A 25176-nucleotide genomic window follows, 5' to 3' on the forward strand; every position below is an offset into this window, starting at 1 on the left:
CCTCGGGATCAATTAAGTTTATAAAATTCTAATTCTGATTTTGATATTCATAACAATGAATAATCATGTACCTGATCACTACTGTGACACTTGATGGACAGTGCAGATTTCAAAAAACAAACGACAAAGACAGAAGTTTTATTAGTAGTAGTAGTAGTAGTAGTAGTAGTATTCTGTGTGAGCTGCAGTCCCTCTTTTACTGTGACTGGTGCGCCCTCCACTGTCGACAAAGTTTATTTTCACTTTTGGTGTATAGAACTACACTACCCAGCATTCATTGTGACTACAGGTCAGGCTTTATATTTTGCCAGGAATAGTTTTAATGTCACTGACTGTCTTGTGCAAAACAGTTACAACTCATAAAAAATAGATCTACAGCATAAAGTCATTTTTTTTTCAGAATTTATTGATAAATGTGTGTGAACGTTTCTCAGGAGCAGCGCTCAGTCAGCGGGGATATTTCCAGCCAGCTTCCGGCCTCCTGTCAGGTCCTCCGCCTCCAGTGTCATTGGTGAATGACCGAAGATGTCGCACAGCAGGTTGTTTGCCAGGCTGCTCTGTAAGTATTACACTTCATCATAAAAAAATGTTTCTTTGACAGTGTAGTTTCTGACAAAGAGATGAATTCATGCGCATTGTTGTGTGCACTGGTCGACTTTTGTGGGCGTATAAAGAGTCTTTGCCGTGGTTTGCCAGCCCTCCTGGATGTGCATGTCAGTTAGCTAGCATGCTAATTAGCTCGGCTGCCTTCTCTGCCGTTGGAATGATGCTAAGGTGAGCTAGCCGGCGAGCTAACTGCCATTAGCGATAAACCCTAACTTTAGCTTCCACCCCAGCCTGAGCAAACGTTGAACTTTGACCTCGTATGTCCTTTTGACTTGTAATGCAGTACAGTCAATCATTCTGTACTATTAGTGGGAACATTTCGGTTGTTGTGCATGAGTGATGTAGCTAATGTTTAGCTCTCATGGAACATTAGAGGCTAAGTGAAGACAGTTTGAAGGTCTGCAGTGTGCATGCTAGGCTCGCATGTGATAATGTTTAATAGCTGAGCCGCTGACAGGCCACTAGCAAGGAGAGTCAGCTGGCCTTTGCACCAGTTCAGTTCAGTTTCCTATGTGTTATAGATAAAAAAAAAAAAAAAAAAAAAAAAAAAAAAAAAAAGGTGTTAAGCCAGTTTTTGTTGTCAGGATATTGACCCAAGTAGGGCGACACGAAGCTGTCAGTGCTGAACTGTTTGTATGAGACACAGAAAGTAGAGCAAAGTTCAGCCAGTGAGGGGAGGACTGCTGGTTGTTGTCACTGCACGTTATCTGCCAGTTCAAATGCCTTTGTTCTGACAGCTTCATGCCAAAATAAAGTATCCCAAACACTACCGAAGCTTACCTCGGTGAACTCTGGCACAGCAGCTCCTCTAACTCAGGAGCTGAATGGCTTCCAGTAGTCACTTCTGGCCCTCAGGGTGAACCACTTTCTTTACAAGCGCTTGGCCTAATACTGGAAATCAAAATGTCTTTATGCCGGATTGAAAAAAGTAGGAGTAAGGCAGTTTAGGTTTGCTTATTTACTCTACAGATTTATTTTTCTAGTGGGAGATGCTTTATTCCTGCTGTAATGCCCCCAGTCATATTTAAGAGATGCCACCTGCTTTACAAACTTTAAGCAATTAAACTTAAAAAAAAAAAAAAAAAAAAAAACAGGTCTGAGCAGGCCAATGCACTGAACGGAGCAGAAAGATATCCGAAGATATTTAACTATGTGTTCATTTGGTTCTGATTAATACACAATATTGGCTGCGTTCATGGTTCAGTTGGACAGTTACTTGAGTAAAATCAGAATGAGCTCTAAGACAAGTTTGTGCCTGGAAAACTCACTTTATTTCTGAAGCAGAACAAAAAACTCAAATCATTAACAGGGTGACTACAGGTTTATATTTACTTTTTTTAATGGTAGCCCAAGTAAAATTTAGGACAGTTTCATCTCCAAATAACCCTCATAAAAGTACAGTACACATCCGTTCAACCAGGGCAAAGTCTCATATATTTTTAAGACCTCACACCCTATTTAACTCTCAAAATGTAACTTTCAACCTTATACAGGATACTGGGGTTTTTCATACTGTTTGATACATGCTGAATTGTTACTCTTACCTGTAAAGTAAGACTGCTTTACATTACTTGGCAGTTGTTGTTGTTGTTGTTTTCATTTTCTGCATTAATTGGAAACCCAAAATGCTGTCAAATGGCAAAATGTAAACCTAGTAACAGAAGATCCTGAATATCAGTTTCACCTGAATCATTGCTGTGTCCTGTTGAATCTTCACAGTAGTTCAGCTGGGCCCAGTGGTGATGTGTGAAGTGTGATGACCCAAGCTAAAACTTCCTGGCCAAGTGTTCAAACAGTGCAAAAGACAAAAGCTCATTCTGAATTTTAATCTTTTAGACCACAGTTGAAATTACAGACTTTTTTTTTGCACTGCATTTTCAGTGCCCTTGAAATCTGTCTTTAGAAATCTGTTAAGAACAGCAACACTTCTGTGGCCTTGAAGTGTTAAATTTGACACTGACTGTAGCTGACACTATATTAGCTGAAACAGCCAACTTTATTAATGGGAAAATCTGTTCCTTTTCATTATGGAAACCAGTTGAGCACATATGTGGTCCAAGGTGCATTAGTAAGTCAGCCGTCCAGTCGAAAGAGAAGGCAAAATGCTCCCTCTGTGCCAATAAAAGATAGTTGAAAAAGCAAAGGCACTGTTGTAAAAAAAAAAAAAAAAAAAAAAAAAAAGAAAGAAAAAAGAAAAAACGGGAGCCATTTGAGTCCAAAGGTGGAGTGGACAGTTGTGATTTTTTTTTTTTTTTTTTTTTTTTTTAATGTTTTGGCATTGTACAATGGCATAAAAAGGAAAATGATGAGTTTGCTTTTATCAAAAATTATGCAGTAATCCACTTTGTTTTTTCAGGTTGTTGACCTCCAAACTGCATATTATATTTTTTGATGGCAGCACACCTTGTTCTTGCATACAGAGATCAAACACCATTGAATAAGATACAGTGATGTTTTACTGCTGTTTGGTTAAATGTTACCCAAAATCTCATCCTGTTGCCCCTTTTTCTTTTTCACCTTTCAGTGCAGCAGAGTGGAGTCAGGCACTGTTATTCACACTCAAGGAAGAACCTCTACATCGACAAGAACACCAAGGTTATCTGTCAAGGCTTCACGGGGAAGCAGGTACAGAGGACTTAAGATGTTTCACACCATCAACGCGCTGCCTTTATTCTTGATTTGCCGTCATGCAGTCAGAGCGGCTTATTGTAATCTTGTTTTGACACCAGAGGTTTTCCTCACTACATGCACAAAACCTCAACCTAAACCCACCTCTCTGTGCATCCAAGCCAGACCCGTGTGACTGAGAGAAGCAGTTTGACAATACCTGTATGATTTCCACCGGTTTTTACTTTGTTGGTTGCAATTTTTGTTTTTGAACACCCTGTTTCACAGGTAACAGTCTGTCTTCAGAACACCCCCCTTGTTTTCACAATTTTGGATTAGCCAAACCCACTGGCGGAGACAGATAGGTAGGCCCGTATGTTCTGAATTGAAGAAAAAATTAGACCTGGTTTTCCAAATATTTGCTTAATTAAGAACGTTTAATGAACATTTATTCCTCTACCATGTCAAAGATATCGTCAGTGTGGCAGCATTTTACCAAAATAGATGAAAAAAAGGTTAGGTTGCTCCGTCAGTTTTGAGTATAAACATATCAGAATTGGCATATTTCAAAGTTTTAGTCTAATAATCGTTTTATAACTGCAGGCGCACACACCTGTGACGACAGCAGCTTGACATAGTACTATTTTCGGAAATCATAGGCTATGGTATTGCATAGGTGCACGTGATGCAACACTGTCAGAGCTGACCGACTCGAGTGTGTCATTCAGTGAAAAATAGTTAGGTCAAAAACGATTTAATATACTGCAAATACTAGTTGTGTATGTTTATTTATAATTCATTTAGACGGACAAGGCTACCAGGTAGGATACTGCCCAGTTAATTAATCTAAAAATAGTATTTTTTATTTATTTATTTTTTTTCCCCACCGCCCCCCGATTAGTCAACTTTTGGTCGAAATTTCAGGACTTTAGTCGACCAAGATTTTCTTTGGTTGACTACAGCCCTACTAACAGTTGTCCTTGGATGGGAACAGTCGTTATCTCTGTGCTGATAATGTATTGTTGTTGCAGCCATAGTTGGTCTGCTTCCATGTAGGTGATTGCATTTGAACCATGTCCAGCCAGGGAGGATAAAAAATATTGGCAACTGTGTTCAGCAAGCCAGAAACTTTGACTTTACAGATTTATAGCCCTCTACCATCCTTATGCCCATTCCGTTTTCATCTCCCTTTTTCTCTTCGATACAATGAAGGGTTGTTAAATATAGTTCTAATGAACACTCGAGGTAATTAGAAAAGGATGAGTAATGGAGCGAGTGCTATCGAGTGCACATTGACTTCTCTTTCTGGCTTGATAAGCAAACCATCTTTCAAAGTTATTGTCCCAACATTAGCAAGAATAGCTCTGGCAAAAAGAGCAAAGTTAGCAGGGCAAAGGAACACTGAATAGAAATAATAGACTATAAAAACTGGGGGGAAATGCTGATTCATAGTTTTTTAATTCCTCTCAATGGCATAATTATTATTTTTACATTACGGTCATTTATTTGCACTTGTTCTTGTTCTGACCCTTGACTGCTTAATCTACACTGTTGCAGCATCTGTAATAATTAACTCTCTGTGATAGGACTGGCTCAGCTGAAAATCAATTCAGAAAACTTTGATGCACTAATTTTCTCAGAAAGTCAGATTTCACTCACAGCGTGCCTCTCCAAAATACATTGCATCCCCGTAGTGTTATCATAACTTTACCTTGTTCACTGGTTTTCAACAAACCACGACAGTGACATTTGTACCCAATACAAAACACAACACTGTCTACAGTTTGTATCAACACTTCGTACTGAACTTGCCAAGACCAGTATTTTTTTTAATTAAATAAAAAAAAAACAAGGAATTCCTCAATACAGTGTTCTGACTTAACAGAAGTATGTACACTGAAGTATTCAGAAGCTAACCTACACTGTAGAATAAGTATAGAAACATACTGTAAGCAGTTATGCTAATTTTCTTTGATAACTGAATTTCACATAGCTGCTGGTCTAAGAAATTGTGGGACCAAAAATTAGACAGCCCGTGATACGTCCACATTTGGAATAATAAGGCCATTTCATGTGTGGGCGATATTTATTCTGTATATGAGGTTTTTCCAGGTGTCAGTGGCTATGTACTTTTAACCAGATTTCATGCAAACATCCAAAATGTTAAAAAGTAAAAAAATAAATGCATATTAGGTGCATTTTCACAAGCTGCATTGACACAAATAAAAGGGCTCTTTGAATGTCATGTCAGGAAAAAAAAATGCACCAACTTCAGCAATACAACCTTGACAAGTGAATTATAGCCTACATGGAAGCTACAGCTTGTCAGACATTTTTGGGAAGGTATTTTACGCCGGTTTTTGAGAATATCCAAAGCCAATTTTGAGTCATTGTCCAGGCAGATTGAACTATGCTTGCATCATTAGTTTTCTTAACAAGTGCATTTCCATCGCTATTCATTGCATACTTTCTTTATCAACAAGAAAGTTTTCCTTCCCAGGCAAGTATGAAAGCCTTTGTGCAATATTTTCCATTTCCATTTAGCTTTTGTAATTTGATGCATCATGATTTGCATAAAAATACGTCTTTATCATTTGGTTTATGCCAGCCTTACTTTTGTGGCTATTCATTTGGCAGACATCACTCAGCACAGGTGACTCATCCTTGATGGCCGCATATCTCCCCCTTCCTCTGTAATGTCTGTAAAAATATCTCATTGTTGATGACACAAGTTTGGCTGTAATCTGCTACATAAAAAATACATAAACTCTGACTCTTCTTAACTTTCTAGGGGACATTTCACAGTCAGCAGTCTCTTGACTATGGCTCCAAGTTAGTCGGAGGTGTGTCCCCTGGCAAAGGGGGCAAGACACACCTCGGTCTGCCAGTCTTCAATTCTGTCAAGGAGGTAGGTATACCTCCATACCTGTCTCTGGCTGTTCCTTTGAAGTTCTTTGAAATCTGAAGTAACTTCTGAAGTTTGAGAGCACAAGGTGAATTTTGGGACAGTGTATTGAAAAATGTTAACTTTTTGGAACGGACCAGACCAAATTACATTAAAAATCACCCGAAGGGCTTTGGAAATTTACAAATGAATGTTTATAAGAAACATTAGGTGGCACTATTTCATAACTTTTGGATTTCTGTTTTAATACGCCTTCAATGCCTTCACTCTTCACTTCAGGCAAAGGAGGGCACAGGGGCAGAAGCCACTGTGATTTATGTACCCCCTCCATTTGCGGCAGCGGCCATCATCGAGGCCATTGACGCGGAGATGCCCCTGGTGGTGTGCATCACTGAGGGCATCCCCCAGCAGGACATGGTGAGGGTCAAACACAAGCTGCTGCGCCAGACCAAAACCCGGCTCATAGGCCCCAACTGCCCAGGAGTCATCAATGTAAGAGCACAAAACTGACGTGAGTGAGTGACTGTGTGATTCGGCCGTGTGACAGCCATAATTTGAACTTTTGATGCCGATGTTAGACATCAAATAGATTTTTGGGGTGAAGAGGGATGGTGGTTAGAGGACTGAAAGCACAAATTTTCATGACACTATTAAAATAACAGGATAAAATACAGTTATCTACTTAGAAAAAATAATAAGAATGAAAATAGAGCACATTCGTAGTTAAGCCTAAAAGGAGCATTGATGTCACAATGATGTAACAAAAACAGAGTGTCTGGATTTTAGGGTATTGCAAGTTCGGGATTCTAACAAACCACTTTTCTTCTTGCACCTGGGAATTTGTGTTCAGGAAATCCACTGAATGTTATGATTTATTTAAAAGGAGAGTTGATGGCATATAAAAGTTAAATTATGGTTTAGTCTGCTGCATAATGAAATATATTTTATTCAGTAATGATAGCTACTGGCCATGAATTTGAATATCTAAATCTAGTTATGAGCAATGGGCTGTTTCCACTGATATCCAGCAGCAGTAATAAAGCCATTTAAATGTGTACATAGGTGTTGGAGTGCAATGATGTAAACATTTCAGTGACATTTTTAAACTGTTTTCATTTGCAGCCTGGAGAGTGCAAAATTGGGATCATGCCAGGTCATATTCACAAGAAAGGAAGAATTGGTATGTTTCTCTAAACTGTTCATCAGATTCATTAAGTCACAAAATCACTGTCACAAATGACTGTTTCTGGTTTGATTTTCCCGACTTTAATTATCAGAACAGAAGCTCCTTACTGATATGTGTCATGAGAGAATACATGGTGATTGACAGCTTCCATGTGTGCATCTATAAACAGAATGTCAACTGCTGACGCGACGTTCTGCGACAGCCTCGCAGTCTCCAAATAACTTCAGTGTGTGTTGGAATAGAGAGAAAATAAAACTTACGAGCATACAAAGAGTAGCGTGCCTTGCAGGGGCTTCCTCTAATATGCCTATTTGAGATGCTAATTTTATCATAGATTGAGCCTTTTCCCATCATCAGCACCTCCCAGGTTTTCTCCTCCCAGACAGCTGTGTGTACCCCTGCTGGCTAGTGGACCTTTGCACACAGTCTGTTCTGTCGTAAAATTAACTAACATCACTTCTGCTGTGTAGACAAGCAGCTTGTTAAAAACTGTACTATGGTCTAGTGATCCCCCTTACTTCATTTTTGCTGTCATGTTGATACAATAAAGTCAACGACAAAAAGAATATAATTTCTTTTGTCACGCAGTATCTCATAGGCTTGGAACTTGATTAAAGCAGTATTCTAACAGTCAGGCTTTTTGATCCCTCCCCCTCCCCAAATACAGCATCATCAAATTGTTTTCACATTTTCTTTCAGGTATTGTGTCTAGATCAGGTACCCTGACGTATGAAGCTGTGCACCAGACTACACAAGTTGGCCTGGGCCAGTCACTCTGCATTGGTAAGCCACCAGCAGTTCCTGTCAGACTGAATGCGGATTTAGCAAATAGTTGTATCACTGTCAGTTTCTCTCCAGATTATATTAAAAGATAATTTATTTTAATACAGCAATTACACGTTGAATTGAGATGTGTTGTTGCACCAAGCGTTTTCCAAGTACCTCGCGAAACTGCAGGCATGGTTGGGCTCTGTGGTAATGACCATGTAAGCATCAGTAAACCTAAGCTGCTGCAAATGTTAAATGACCTGGAGTCACAGAACAAATTAACCCTGGAACAAATTAACCATTAACTATGGAACAAATTAACCCAATGCAGCACATGGCTACATGACTACATTGATTGCTGGAAAGATACAACTGAATAAGATGAGTTTTTTATTTAAATTTGTGCTGCTTGGTGAACCTTAAAGGTAACAGTTTTTGTCATTAGGCCTTAACATCTTGGAAACAACAAAGTCATGTTCTTTCTTCCCTGTACAGAGGCGAAGGGACAATGGCAAGTATCTGGTCTTGGGTCAAATACATTTTTTAAGAACATGTTGATTTAATGGGATTTTGGAAAAAAACTAAAAAAATAAATCTTGTTCCTATGATCTCACTTCCTTTGTAACATTATTACCAAAAGAAAAATCTCCGACTGAGAGACTGGAATACAAAAGGCCATGTTTATTCTGCGTCCAGAGAATTACATGCCATGAGCTTAGATGAAACTGTAAAAACAGTACAAAATGTCTACCCCTTCATCAATGCAAAATATACATTAAAAAAAAAAAAAAAAAAAAAAAAAAAAATCATTGTTTTGATCATTAAATTGCACCATGCATACAAGTCTCTCCTGTTTTGTATTCCACTCTCAGGCTGAAGTGTCACCTCAAATGCCAATATGCATTATCCTTTGAGAGTCTTGAATCAGGCTTCATAAGTGTTTGCTTTATCTTGTCCAGGTATTGGCGGTGATCCATTCAATGGTACAAACTTCATTGATTGTCTGGAGGTGTTCCTGCATGATCCTAAGACAGAGGGCATCATCCTTATCGGAGAAATTGGTGGCAATGCCGAGGAGAACGCTGCAGAGTTCCTCAAACAGCACAACACTGTAAGGCCCAGGACATATTGCCTATCGGAGCATTGCATGTGCACCACAGAACCTCGTTCTTCTCATTTTGGTGCCTGTACTAACAGATTACAGCAGCAGCACATCAACTAGAGTGTTTGTGTGGAGCCTGTTTTCTCTGTGTGAGGCACGTGGTTCTCAGCAAAAATGGACAGGGACAATGATCTGCTGATAGTCATATTGACACCATACAAGCAACATTATATAACAGACACCTTTCATTATATTTAGTCTACATCTGTGCAACTTGTCACAGACATGAGGTAGTGATTACAAGGCTATATAGCCTACTATTTTTGCAATTGCATGAAGAAAGAGGAGGCTACATGTGCACTATATTGTGGTATGTGGCCATAGCTGAAACCCCATGTAGACTATAATGAACTGAAATTGAACCAGTGTCCACCTGTGAGTTTTTCAGAGATGCTGAACACGGCAGTCTTTGTCCCATGTTGCTGTAACTTTCCATTCTGGAGATATATATTTATATATATAAAAAAAAACTACATTGTCCATTATCAAAGGCAAATTCACTGTAAAAAGATGGGGCTGACAGTCGCAACGCTGCAGGAGTGTTGCTGTCTGTGTGGACGGCACATGTGAGCCGCAGAGCTTCAGCGAGGCAGCCATCATGCACAGGTAGAGGTAACCAGTCTGGCCCAGGTGTAGGGTATACACAGAGAAGACCCTTCAGTCCCCTTACAGTGCTAACATGCTGTGTTACAGCTTTTCACCTTCCCAAACAATTGTTCATGTAAAAATGTTTCCCTTCCCAATAGTTGTCAGCTTTGCCCTTTCATATCCATCACCTGTAGTGAACAGTGGAAACATTACATAGCCAGGGCAAGGTAAAACTAGTAAACATTTTTTTTTTCATTGTAATTAAAGCCCAAGGCTCTGTGTGTGTGTGTGTGTGTGTCATACAGATACTGACACACCCTTGTCATCGCACGGTTTCCCATTAATCTGGATTGGATTCGATTTTGTGACATATTCCATGTTGTCACGGTTCTCCCAGTATACCACCCATCCTGCTCCCTGTCTCTGGCCTATTCGGGAAGCAGTTGCTCCTCCCAAACTCTCTATTTTTTTGGATTAGTTGACGAAGATGCCACCATCCTACTGCAAAAGCAAACTTAATTCAGATTTGAGTGTCATGGTGTCATTTTGCTCTATCAGATGTTCCGTCCTTCCTCAAAGTGACCAGGCCGTCTTCTGGTGTTGTCAGGGACACATTAGTGTTCACACTGCAAATCCTATGTGACCCAATGCATCCCAACCCCAAGGTGGTGTGAGAGATGCATCAAGATCTACTAGGCCCCATTCATAACTAACTTAGAATTTGTGATCTGTTCACCTGAGATGGATGTTAAAACCAAGAAAGAAAAGGTTCTCTGTATGTATGTGTGTCTGCATGTGTCTGTTGTTCTCATACAATTCCCGCATGCACAGAGTGAGAAAGACAGGATGAACGTGTGATTCACAAGGCATGTTCCAGAAATCTGGAGAGCGTTCAGAGCAGTTTACTACCATCACTTTGTTGATGCACATGTGATGGGGTGGAAGTGTGAGTGTGGCGTATGTAGCTAAGTGGCTAAAAACTTTGAAGTGATGTTCTTCACTTCAGTAGGCCTGTACATAGCATTTTGCCACTCTCTGATAATTCTGTGTGTTTGTTTTTGTGTGTGAGTGCATTTTTAAGGTGCTCTGAAGCTGACAAATGGATTTGATTTGCTCTCAGCTGCCCTAATGCATGCAAATCTCCCTCTGGCGTCTCAGGAGAATAACTTCTCTCATTCAACGTATAAAGAACAAACACCCCCACCCAATCACCCGGAGTGTTGACAACTAGGGACCATTCAAATATAACACTAACATGCATGAAAAAGCCCAACAGAGCGTGGGAGTGTGGAGCAGATCCTCCACTGAAAGTCGATTGTGTAGAACATCGTACACAGGATGGTTTAGTTAGACCTTTTGAAATGGTAGAGGGCAGCAAAATGGCATTGTTTTCTGAACACATTATTTTACTACGGTGTGAACCGCAGTCTTGAAGTCATCAGTACAGTAACCTAAGGCCAGCTCCTCTGTGTGAATATGTGGACCTCCATGAATGTGTTGGAGAGTGCCACAGGAAACGAGGTTAAAAGAAAACCTTTTTAGTATAGACCTACACTGGGATTTGGATTTCTGTCTTATATCAAATGAATTTAGCAGTCTAAAAACAGATAAGCCTTTTTATGAGCTTTTTTATGAAATCTTCAGCATGCTGATGTGGTGTAAAGATAAACTTGTGTGTACATGTTACCCTTTAAAGGTTCTCCAGCACTGCATCTTTAGCTTCAAAATGTTACGCAGTCATGGCATGAGAAGTAAAAACGTTCACATTATGTTTAGCATAAACAAGAGGATAAAAAGGAAAAATAATCTTGGGCTGTTATCATCACAAATCCCCAGGTTGTTTTTTTTTTTTGGTCTGTATCATCATCTTGGATTATCTTACTAATAGGTACATTGTTTAAGGGCTCAAGAAAGTAACCCTTTATTTGTGGGATCTTTTAGAGGATACGCATCACATTAACTTGACTAATCCTACCCTACTGGATTGATAACGTATAAAATTCCGAGTGAAATAAATCAGCCAACTGTCATGAACAAATGTTGTCATGCAACACACTCTTTGTAGGGAAATATACATTTCACGGCATAAATCTCTACTTAATATGAACAAGTGTCAGTTCCATTATTAATATATCAAATAACTTACAGGACACTGTTTATCTTTAGATATCAGAATTCAGCAAATTTCAAGAAGAAGACTCCTCACCAGCTTCTGCAGTCAGATTTTATGGCAGAGGGCATATTTCAAAATTCATGCCTCGGTGTCTGGAAAGCTTGCCAACATAACATGGTCTTATAAGTCACCTATATCAAAGGTCTGCCTATCATTTTTAGAGACTCGTAGTCTGTCATAGCTTTCTGAAGTCAGAACTAAGTTTTATGAGGAAAGACTGTATAACAATTTGCTTCATGCATTTAAAGTAGGCTGGAGTATTTGGCACCTAAGCTACCGTGAAGGTTTACTGAAATTTTTCCATTTCAACCTCTTGACATTTAGCCCAGGCTCTCTCCATTGAGCTGAGCTAAGCCCTTGTAATTCAGTGGAAACAAACACTGAAAACTAACACAGATTGCAGTCTGGGGAGACTGAGGTTAGGAAGAAGTATGTGTTGTTGTGCTCCATGTGTATGCACACATGCCAGATTTATTAATACCTACCTGTCATGTGTATAGGGGCTTATAATTGTCTCCGTTTGGCATCTTAATCTTACAAATATAATGCCTCACCCTGGAGCAGGCTGTTTTTTTGTTTTTAGAGCTAAGCCCTCTTTTAGTCCTGTTGGCACACAAAGAAGTAAGGGGAATCACCCGGTATGGTCTCATAATTAAAGCAATATATCTCAACTGCTAACAGCAGAAGACAAAAGATGGGGAAAGGGTATGGTAATACGACTCCCCTCCCTTTTATGCACCGTTAGTACTTAGTATCCAGGGAAGCAGGGATTAATAGAGTAATTAAACCCCATTCTGTTTAGGTAGATTTAAGATTTGATTCACACGAAGGTGGTTCATTTAGACAAAACGTGGGTGACTTCAGAATACCAAAGACCAGATGAAATTGTGGTACCTGCATATTCAGTGGATATAACAGATGGATCTAATGTTTATAGAGCATCTTGAAGTGAAATTTCTCTTCTTTTTTGTATGTCTTGTCTCTCTGAACATTGTGTTTTCGCTGTTTGCCACTCATGTCTTAATATGGCTCAGTCAGGGTGTTGCTAGCCAAGGTCTTTTTTGTCTCGGCATTTAAACATTTTGATAGCTCTCGAACAATTACCCAGTTTATACTGGTGACTGCCGTCTTGGTCCTGTAGTCCTCAGGTTTGAATTGTGAAATAACGTAGCAGCAGAAGTGAATGGGACTTTTTTTTTTTTTTTTTTTTAAATAAGCTTGCTGAAAGCCTGTGCCTGGCAGACAAGGCAAAGGCTCCCATGAAAGCCCAGGACCAAGTGCATGTGTGCACACACACACACGTTCTCTCTCTCTCTCTCTCTGTCTCTCTCTCTCTCTCTCTCTCTCCCTCTCTTCTGTCCTCTCCCATTTGTCCACAAATATGATGTTATTCCTATGTAAGAAATATTAGCTGTTGTGCATATTCAGACACACATTCCCTCCATTCCTCTGTCTGACTTACTTCAGACTATGATGTTATTGCTGAAGATGAAATATTGGCTCTCTTCACCTTGGAAATGATCTCAACTGTTGAATGTAACTATCCATCAGTGAGCGAGCAGCACAGACAGGCGCTGAGCTAATCAGTGCCTGCATGACTAATTACCATTTCAGAAATGAGATGATATGAAATGGCAGGAGCCTGAGCCCTATCTGGTCACACACCCACCCATGCAATTAAATGGCTTGATTGACCCTTTGTTTTAATAATGCAGACCGAGACAGAGATAACTGGTCAGACTGTTATCAAGTGGGTTTCGTAATGTGAGGAGATGCTGTGTTTTATTTGTTATGAATGCAGGTGCGGGAAAAAATTAACGGTGTTTATCTATTTTTGTCCCTTCTTTCTCCTTTCTTGCTTCCCTCTCTCTGTACGTTTCATCCTTTTTGTTGCTTTGTCAACTTCGCACCCACATCCTCACACTTTCTCCTGATTTCATTCTCCTGTTCTGTACTTTTCACCCCATTTTGCTCCCCATGTTTCACTCTGCCTTTCTCTGCCGTCTTGCTGCTCTGTGCAGGGTGCCAAGGCCAAACCTGTGGTGTCCTTCATCGCGGGGCTAACTGCACCTCCAGGACGTAGGATGGGCCATGCTGGTGCCATCATTGCTGGTGGCAAGGGTGGAGCCAAAGAGAAGATCGCAGCCCTCCAGTCGGCTGGGGTTGTCGTCAGCATGTCCCCAGCCCAGCTAGGCAGCACTATATTCAAGGTGAGGACATGAATTAAGATACAGTGCTCTATGCAAAGTCTAACATTTTTCATTCATAAGCGTAACAACAGAAAGTATTGGTTTGTGCAAGAGGACAGGACCACCAATGCTCAAGCAGGTGATATATTACATTGCAAAACACTGTATTAATAATGCTGCTGTGCCATTTGGTTATACAGTTTTTTTGTTGTTTGTTTATTTTAGCTTGAGAACAAAAGGTCCTGCAACGCTGGTTACTTGCTCGTACCACCGTCCTTCATCACTGAGCAGTTGAAAATGCGAGTAGCTTTACTGGGCACAGGAATTTGTTTTTGCCAGGAAGTAGCAAGGCCGAGATTGAACTTTTTAATACACCATAAAGAAAAGCAACACAGCAGGGCAGAAATTAATAAACATTTGTTGACAGTGGCTGAGTTGTCACCACTGCCTCTTTATTTCAATTTATCACTTACGGAAACACTTTTAACAAGATGTATAAAAAGTGAAAGCATGTATTACACCCATTCATCATCTTTTACTTTCATTACTAGTGCTGGCATATTTGCACACAGATATAGATTCACAAGATTTTTTTCCCCCCAAAGTTAAATTCATAATCATTTTGCATAATGATGAAAAATGCTCTCTGTGGTTGTTAATTTTGCAGTCCATTGTTTTCATACATCTCTGTTAATCTCATTGACCACTGTAATTGAAATACTAACACATAAGAGCAGCAAGTTAACATACAGTGGTAATCTACATACAGACATGACTTGAGGATCAACACCAGTGGTCTTACAAATAAAACAGAAAAGTGTTTATTTACAGAGGCGGGAACAAACATGAGCATATTTGATAGGCAATCCTCATGAACTTGATCTCTACACTGTACACCCTATCAGCTTCCACAAGTGGCCATAAATAGGGGTTGATGTCCCATTATTTTCTCATTTTACTCAATTTCTCACCCAGTGTGTTCACCCATGACAAGAAAAGCAAGAAAAAAGTGAGTTCATGCATTGTTAACTGCATTTCTTTTCAAAAAAAAAAAAAAATGAAAAAAATGAAAAGGTTATTATTTTGAGGCATTACTGGTAAAATGAAATGTCGAATTGCAAGCAGTAATAATGCTGGAAGTTCAGAGTTGTACATCACCGAGATGAACACACATTTCTGAAGATGCTATTGTCTTCCAAGTTACATCAGGGCATCATTTCACTCTAATATAATTCATCGTAATGATAACTACACATACACGGTGCTCATTCAGCTATATGCAGGGTACAGCTAACTGTGATTTTCACCCCGACATTCAACATTACATTACATACCACAAAATTTTCAGTTCTTGATATTTTAAAACTTTACTAAAATAGTATAGAAAGCAAGAAGTAACACACAGGCTAATAAAAAAGTGCTTAATTTGAGCGAGACAATCTAAAAATTATAATTGCGCCTAGAAATGTCTCGTTTTCCTACTCAGCCTCACTGCTTCATCTTGTCGACATTCCTAAACATCATTCAGTTTCACATCTAATTCTTAAAACATGACATACATCTGAATGTTAAAAATGATACGCGGTACTGATTGCTTCTTGGTACAAGGACAAGATGCAGAACGAAGGTTTCTCTAAAAATGCGAGGTACACAAAATCTCAAGTCAAGCTTCTTTGTATAGCCCTTCATCACAAACCATGTTTCAAAGGACGTTGCAGAGAACGAAGCCGCCTATCTTGAACTAATCACCAATCAGTCACAAAACAAAATGGTGCAGTACAGCATGCAGACAGAACACAGGCAAGCCAAGCAAAGCACCAGATCCAAAACTCATGAGCTGTTACTTTTAATGAAATTGGGAGGATATCCATAACCGCATTTCCAGTGAAAAATTAAGTAAATAGATAAAGAGCCTTTTTTTGGCAATACTGTAAATCATAATACTCATAACTATTATCTCTTGTCACATTTTGCTCATAGCAAAGCTGCTATACAAGTGTACTTGTGTACTGGCAAATGCACATAAATGCATCTCATCTGACGGTTGTTTTGTTTATTGAACAGTTCCCAAACTCAAAAGCTGAGACTGCTGTACGGATGATGTCTATAATGTATGCACTCTTTAAACATCTAGTCCCAGCTGTACAGAGGCTATCTCTGCCAGCTCGGTGATGGTTTGTTTTTCTTTCACGTTGTCTTTTTCACTTTCCCCAAGTTCAATTCAAGTATTTTCACCCAGCCTTTCTGAGTGATACCCTCTATTTTTGCTCATTTTACTCCCCTTCTTCCTCTTTACTTGTCTTGTCAAGCTCTCGCCATCTCAGTCCTCTCTCCTGCCCTCCTTTATTTTTAGCTTGACTCTGTCTCACACCCGTGTGACTCTTCTGCACTTACCTAGATTCTCTGATTTGTCTCTTGTACCCTTGAGTTACTGTCTGCTCTCTGATATCATCAAAGCATGTCTGCATATGTCATGAACCCCCTCTTCCTCCCTTTCTCTTGTCACTCGTCCCATCACAGTATTCCCTTCTTTTGTCCTCTCCTCATTTTCACTGCTTTTGTTCTCTGTTTCACATCTGGGGTAATATGATAGATATATGCCTGCTTTGCCCCTCAATTCCCGACCTCGTGCCACACTTGCTTTACCCTGCCCCCTCTCATCTGTCAAGAGAATGCCAGCGGACACGGCAAACTGTGTCAGTATTTCAAGAAAACTCCTTGAACCCTCTTCCCCATCCCACACACTGAACTTCTCCTGTTCCTTTCTGTCTCTCAGAAAGTCAAGTAATTATTTCAGCTATCTCAACAGTGGTGGCGCAGAGTAGAAACATGGACATGTTTTCACCTCAAGGTGGCAGTAGGCCTCCAGGTATCCACAAGTCATTTAGAATGGGCCTGTGTGTGTGTGTGTGTGTGTGTGTGTGTGTGTGTGTGTGTGTGTGTGTGTGTGTGTGTGTGTGTGTGTGTGTGTTCTGTAGACCTGATAAATGACATTTGCATAAAGTTTTTATTTTTTTTCTTTTTCTGTGGAATGGAAATTCTTCAGGGAGTGACACATTCTATCATCCTGCGGTTTGTTTGATATTTTGCAAATTGAATATGTAAATAGCTACATCCTGTTTAATGGCTAACATAATGCTTTTTCATTTGTTCTCACATGGTTGGACTGATATACAGTAACTATAACCTAAACTAAATTCTAATTATCCCCTACGACCAGGGGCTGTTTCTGCAGCATGTGAGGCTCACACGCACAGTTAACTTGTCAGAATTAGAAAAAAAAAAGATTAAATTGGATTAAAGTGAGATTTGTAAACATGCAGTCTTCATCAATCATAGGAAATTAAGCTGTTTTAATGCTGATAAGAACCGAAACTCACATACATGTAGTGTGATTTGGCTCCCCAGGAAAAAATCAGATTCCTGTCAAGATCTCCTGGCACTAGCTATCTGTTTCTCCACCCCAACAGATCTGATACTGATAGATCAAAATAAGCTCTGTGAAGCCCCCATGAATAAATCATCCTCTTATGTCTTGTTATTTCACTTTTCATAATGTTTTTTTTTCTCCACTTGTCTTTCTCTTGTCCGTCTCTGCAGGAGTTTGAGAAGAGGAAGATGTTGTAAATTGAGCAAGAAGGGGTGCATCCTTCACCCTCCCACCCTCCAAATTGAGAAACAGGCTGATTTTATTGGTGGTTATGCCCTACATGGTCTACAGATGCTGTTAAGTTCAACTATCATACGCCCATGCAGTGTGTATATTGTAATTTGTCTTTCTGCAACCAGAGAATAAATAATACTGTCTTAAAGGTATCCTAAATAACTCATTCTGCACAATATAAAAGATTATAGTAGAGTTTTTTTCTCTGTACAATGTCTTTTTAGCCTGATGAAAAATGCCATGGTAACTTTGGTGATCTGTTTCTTTTTATTATACTCCTACTTTAATATGTATTCCTACACCTATTTTCACTGGCTGTCCACCTGAATAAGGAATATTTCTCAAAACAGTTTTCTGCTGCGCTTGTATTTTCACGCCATGTTTGAGATACACACACACACATGGATGTAGTCTCGTTAGAAAATGAACCTGTCTGACAAGTCTGAATGCATTGTCTTCACCTTTTGAGACATAAAAAAGGAGTATAGCATGTGACAGATGGAAGAAAACAGTGTGGGCTACAAATGGTATTGTGATGTTGAGCGAGTATCATGTTAGGTAATTGCTCATCACAGTCTGTCATCTGTACCATTTATTTCATATGGAGTGCGTACCAACATTGTAAAAGGTACAGAACCATTTGTACACGATGGATAAAATGACACTACTGATATGGCTCCCATTAAAGAATGCTTAAATATTCAGCATCTCAACTAGGGTTGTCAAAAGTATCGCTTCTTCGGTAAATATCGATACTGAAAATTTGAAAAGGTACCAGTGCTGCTTTCCAACAGTATTGATACCTGCAGTGTTTTCTCTTTAGAAAAGATAAAACTCTTTCTCACGCTGGTTCTGCCAACCACAAACACACACACACACACACACAGAGGGAGCACCGTCACCCTGTGCCCACACAGCCCCTCCTCACACCTTCAGCTGTTTCATCGTCTCAACGTTATTTCAGGTTCCCTTACTTTTGGGAGACTATTCCTGAAGTAAAATCTCTAGCTGAACATGGCAGGTGCTGCAGAGCCTCCCTGACCAGTTTTGGTTAAAAAAGAGTTTGTTTTTTTTTCCCTATAAAATGAGTCTAACAAATGTGGATACAAACAATGCTAGAAAGCGGCGTTGATAAATACTAACACATCGAACTTGCTGAAGCACCCTGAGGATCATCACCCCAATCTACATAAAGAATTTCAAGAGGTTGCTGAAAGCTCCCATTTAAAAATCCCAGAAGAATTAGATTTTTCCATGTCTGTGGTTGTTCAACTTGTTTAGCGTTACCCAGCACATCAGCCATTTTTGGTGAGGTTAATCTACGTACCTAACCCTAACTGTAACCCGTACCTAAAAGTATCAGGTCTGCCTGAGAAGGGTCAAGTTGGGATGAGCCTTAATTGGAAAAATACTGTCCACTAGTAAATCACTCAGTGGCCACTTTATTAGGCCCACCTGCACAATCTAATACAATCCAATACAACTGTTCTGGCATAAAGTTTACTGTTATGATGCCTATAATGCTCAGATTTTCTTTTTGTCACAGTAATAGAGGTGCTCATCCAGTTATGTGTTTGGCATTGAGCTCATAGTTAGTGGTGCTGTTGTACTGGACTGCATTTTATTGAGGTGTTTCTACTATTCTGTCCCCCTCATGTATAGTGAACATGGAGGACAAAATATCAGAAACACTTCAATATAATGCAGCCTAGTACAAGACCTCTGCAAACTACAACCTCTATATTAACTTATTAAGACACAAATACAAGTATTCTCTTCAAATTTCAAAGTCAAGGCAGTCTAGTTAAATAACTTTCTTTTTACATCTAATATAGCAAGGAAAATATCTTTGCGCCTGAAAAGTATTATATTTCTCTTCTAGTTGCAGATGACATCCATCTTTTATGCCCCTTAATATGTGGTCATTTTTTACCCTGTAGTATCGAAAATGGTATTGAATATTGAGATTTTTGTGGGTATTGCAAATCAAAGTAATAAATTCCAGTATTGTGAAATGTGTTATTCAAAGACAGTGATAAATGAATCCCAAAATTGGCTTTTTGAATCATTGTAAACACTGATGGGATAAAAACAAAAATTTAAGTTTAGGATGTCAGTGTGAAGTACGTGCTCTTATACCATTAACTTAAAAAAAAAAAAAAAAAGTCATATCCCATTAGACTGACAGCCAAGTGATTCAATGTGTAATGCATCAGTAGATTCCTTTCGTCCATTGTCCTTGTAGGAGAACCTACAAGGTAAGATCAGACTGTTAATGGACCACGACATTGAAATGTTCAGTTGGAGACTTTCAGTGGAATTAAAGCCCTCTCCATCCCTCTCCATTCAGTCCTTGAGAAATTTCAAACTCACCACACACTCCCAGTGGTTGATTAGAGAAACTAAACTAAATGTCTGTTATGTAAAATTACAGTATGTGGTTGGAATTATGACTATCCTAAAAAGGCTGTTCACTTTTCCCACCTTAATCTTGGCTACAGTCTGACTTCTGACATTCTAGTGGTGTTTGTACTCTGATCATCAGTGCAGCATCTTTCAGAGGTTTACAGAAATAACATTTGGGGAAAGAATACCTCTTTTTTCCGACTGACCCAGATTAAGACAAGATGTTTGATTCTATTTTCACCTCTGTTTGACAGGTGGTTTGATTCCAAAGGGCAGCATTTCACTTTAGCTTAGCATAATGACTTGAAGTCTATGGGAGTCATTAGCTTAGCCCCGTCAATGCAAAAAAATACACCTTACAGTAACTCCAAAGCTATCTTATTTACATAATGTATTGTGAATATATGACTTGAATAGTTATCCACGCAATGCTGAAGGTACAGGAAGATCTGGCACAAATTAACTTCTCCTAAAACAACTCTTTTTTTTTTATTTTTTATTCCAAGACATATATTTCATATATTCATGGTACTTTATGTAAATAAGACAGTTCTGGAGTTGCTGTAAGGTTTTTTTTTTTTTTTTTTTTTTTTTTTACTTTGACAGAGCTCGGCTAATGACTCCCATAGACTTCAAGTCTTTATGCTAAGCTAACACAAAATGCAACCCTTAGGAACCGAATCACAGGATGTACAGAGGTGAAAATGAAAACATCTTGTCTCGGGGTATTTTGCCCAAAATGTTATTACTTAAATTATTAACTGAAGTCTCACTCAGTGGAGTTTATTTCAGCATCACAGCCATCTTTATAGTAAGGCATGAACGATACTCTTAACCCTAGTTCATGGACAAAACTCATTTTGTTTTGGACACAGCTGACCTGATCTTCAACATTATGACAAAGGAAATAGTTTTACATTTCATGGTCACATTGCAACACATCTTACCTTAGAAATATATGGCCATGTGTACATTAGTCAATAGTATATGCAAAATTCTGGGATAATTCCTAATTAAGATGTCCTGCAAGTTCCACAAATACCTATACGTTAAATTAACACCTCATTATTGTCCACAATGGGAAATTAGACTAAGTGGAGGAAAATGAAAGGGGAAGATAAGGTTACAGTTGGACAGCTCTACCAGAATCTTTTTAAATTAACCCGCAAGGAACAAAAGTGTGTAATGAAGCATATAATGCCCTACACTGGACATCTTTACAGCCTATTCTTATCTCCTCCACAGCAGTCAGCCAAGACAGATTATTATGTGTACACATTGTTAGCAATTACTTTTTAATCTGCATTAACGCATTAACATAATGACTGACGGTGGAATTCAAAGCTTATTTGTTTAGAGGCTCAGAAGTTCCTTCTCATACTAAAAGTTGCCAAGCTGTAGTTTCGCCTTCATTGGGCATACGCTAGTGTAAAGAGGCCAAAACATGCCTTCGGCTGTTGTGTAGTGTTTTTTTTTTTTTGTTTTTGTTTTTGTTTTTTTTCCCTCTCTCTCTCATTATTATTTTTATTTATTTAATTATTTAGTTATTTTGAGAATGGTTCTTACAGAATTGTTCTTCAATATTAATGCTAGGCTAGGGAATTACCAGGTATGTCATGATTGCATGAGAGAGTCTTAGAGGATCCTCAGAAGTGGGGAAAAAAATGTAGCAGGTGTTCACACTGAAATATTTGCTTTATATGGGTTATCCTGATGCCATGGTTTACTGACCCCTCTGTTATCACTCCACTTCCTATATGGACAGAAAAATTGGAGGGCCGTCAAATATATGGGAAGGCCAGATCAGACTTAATGGAAAGGGACTTGGAGGCATATAAATGGGTTTCTACCATTTCTGTGTTTAGTTGGATGCACACATATTTCAAAAAACTTGCTCCTCCTTTTCCTGCGATATTTTCAGACGAATGAGGTCCAGGCCATAGGTAGAAAATTGTGTGCATTGGTAGGCAAAAGCATGATAAGTGGGCTACTGTTTATTTATTTCCTTCTACATGGCAGAACAGAGGGAAATGTTATTTTTGCATTTTCTAAAGGTCAGCATTTCCAAAAGTTTTGAGAGTGGTGTTCACTGGGAACCCACCATCTACACATGGCTCAACATCCTCCTTAATGTCCATAAATTAGCTTTGCACTTATGTAAAAACCTATTGTTGAAATATGAATAACATATCTTTAGTTTGGGCTGGATTTCAATGCACTTAAGTTAATTCATATGAGTACCTTTTAAAACCTTTTTCTCTTAATAATGATAAACTGCAGGCTTATTTTAGATGGATGTCAAGCATACCTTCTTGAACAGTTGAAATGAATCTCGAGATGAAAGATTGAGATGAATTTACTCCGTCAAAAAGTGCATGTCTGATTATCAGTGGGAATCACTTTGCAGCACAGACTTCACAAGACCACTTTCAAGTCATTTTGAACACAGTTTGAGAGTCAGTACGAACAACATGAACCCTTGAAGACAGTTTTATTCAACTCTGGTCCCATCTTCATGGTAAAAAGAACTGAAAACTTTGAAATTGCATGCAAGAAATTTCTTTTTCTTAGGCCAAAGAGATAACTGTATTAATGCCTCCATGAGTGACTGACTGGGACCCACCCACAGACCTACTGCAAAGTCTGCAATCCCTATGGAGTCTGAGTCAAAGAAACAAGAATATTCCTCGGAGCAGACGGCAGTCCTAATGAACTCAGCAGGGTACCCTGCAAGCGCCCTCACACACAGTGCAACACCTAATGAGTAATGTATGCATGGATCGCTTCAACTGTGCCAAAGTGCCCAGCATGCAAATCAGTCATTTATTAAACGGTTGCTACTGAAACAGACAAGGGAAATTTCCTGGGGCATTTGTCTGAATGTCCACAATGAGTGTTTTAATGCTGGTTGAGGAATGAGAAGAAGACATGCTCTGCTGAAAAGGCCATTAGCAGTACCATTCAAATGCAACAATAGTGCAGGAAGCCCCCTGCCAATCAGCATAATTATGCCTCTGTATCAAAAGTTGTGCTATCGAGATGCTGTACAGGAGTACGTTTGAGTCAGAGTCCTGACCCCTGTTTGTAATTGCCTCGTTTATGTAGGCAGCAGCCTTCAGTTAAGTGCTCATCCATGTCACATACTGCTCTTTTCAGCTGAAAAGGTGGAGAGGATCATTGTCAGATTGTTTTATTGATGCTATCGATTCTACCTGATGCTGCAAGGTCTGGTTGGCACAAGCTCCATTAAAGCATATGAGAGCAGGGGTAAGGATGAGAGATAAAACCAAGAGGCTTGACAGTAGCAATTTGCATGAGGCAGTATTGTTTTAATGGAACCACTGACTTGAGATTGCTTTGGGAATAGAGGGCAAGAGCGGGGACAGAAGAGCGCATGTATAAGGATCCTTGCGGGGAGCTCCACTCCTTTTCTCAAGTCAGCTGAAGATTGATTATATTCTTGAGATGGAGAAAACGTTTCATTTCTCAGGCTTGTGATGATTTAAAACAACATAACAAGGCTGTGCACAGAGTGAGTTATGTTTTTTTCTTAATTGACCCTTCACTAAAATGTGCTCAGATTTCTTTAACACTTAAGCGTGGTTGAAATGCAGCCCTGTTTGGATACCTGATCACGTCAACAGTGGTTATTTATCTCAGCATCACTCATGTAATTGGCCTCTATTTCAGTGAAGAGGGGGATTCTATTCAGTTCTCTCTGAAGTGAGTGCATTATCTGAAAGACTAAAACTTTTTTTTTTATTGAATTTTAATTGGCTCTGCTGTTTTCACCCCTCTGAGATGTGTGTGTATTGGAAAAAGGGAGATTGGTTTACATGCTTCTCGATAGGTGGCCATATAACGATTGTCAGTGTGATCTCTCATGCTGTGTAATCATGTCCAACCACCCGGTGCTGTGGGCCTACATCAACACCTCTCCCAGTAGGAATGACAGCAGTGCAGCCTTTCATTCAGTTGTGTCCTATAGCTCCAACCAGTGTGGAAAGCAGCAGTGTAGCTGTTCCGGTTGGATGCTGTGTAAATATTTCCACTCTGAGTGACATGGTTTGTTGCCATATAGAGGCCTGATTCAATGTGTAATTGTTAGTGGGCATGTTAGTGTGTGTGTGTGTGTGTGTGTGTGTATGCAGGGGCCCATTGTTGCAATATGCCTTTCATATGTTAACTGTGCTGTGTCAATGCGGTTAGCTGCTCTTTAAAGCGTGACAGTACCCTCAGTTTTAGTTCTGCTCCGCTAAGCTCACTTGTTTGAAAACTGCAATGCAGAGATGGACTGGAGGGGGGGAGGGAGGAGGAGGGGTCGTGAGGAGCGGCTATCACTTATATCTGTTTACCTAGAGGTGAACAAAAGTACAACATGACAAAACATCCCATGATGTTCACCTAGTTTTGATTTTTAACACAAAAGAGAATTGTTGATTTAGGGCATATGCATAAGCACTGGCAGCTAGTATTATTGTCCTCTATCTGTAAAAACATTCAGATATTATCTATCTATCTATCTATCTATCTATCTATCTATCTATCTATCTGTATATATGTATATATATGTATATATCCATTCCTTTTCAGATAATCAGATGTGTTTGTCTAATGCAGCGACTTTGCCATTAGCAGCTGTGGAGCAAAGTAGAATTTCAACTGGTATGTGCAATTTGGCTTTAAAGGATGGCAGAGGGGGAAACCCCTCCCCAGTTAGTGAATCAGATTGCAAATCACATAATTACTACATAAGTGCATGCTAATTAGTAATCTTGGTCCAGTAGTTTCAACCCTCAGTCTAGGGGAAAGGCTGCTCTGACCCTGAATGGCCGACACTGCCAGTGAACTGAATCCATGCAGGCTTGCTCTGAAAAAAAAAATAAATAAATAAATAAATAAAGAATAAATAAATAAACAGG

At 39.3% G+C, this 25176-nt stretch overlaps 1 protein-coding gene across 1 annotated transcript; it reads left to right on the forward strand.

The window, feature by feature from the left end:
* The first annotated feature begins 417 nt into the window (after positions 1 to 417).
* Positions 418 to 18561, forward strand: suclg1 (succinate-CoA ligase GDP/ADP-forming subunit alph). Its single transcript, XM_030061563.1, has 9 exons — positions 418 to 559; positions 3131 to 3231; positions 6005 to 6121; positions 6398 to 6610; positions 7241 to 7298; positions 8004 to 8087; positions 9032 to 9183; positions 14017 to 14205; positions 17785 to 18561. Exons 1-9 carry the CDS (start codon positions 526 to 528, stop codon positions 17809 to 17811), a joined length of 975 nt encoding a protein of 324 aa, XP_029917423.1. The 5' UTR covers positions 418 to 525; the 3' UTR covers positions 17812 to 18561.
* The last annotated feature ends 6615 nt before the right edge of the window (positions 18562 to 25176 follow it).

Source organism: Myripristis murdjan, chromosome 1, assembly GCF_902150065.1.
Source record: "Myripristis murdjan chromosome 1, fMyrMur1.1, whole genome shotgun sequence".
Classification (NCBI taxonomy): domain Eukaryota; kingdom Metazoa; phylum Chordata; class Actinopteri; order Holocentriformes; family Holocentridae; genus Myripristis; species Myripristis murdjan.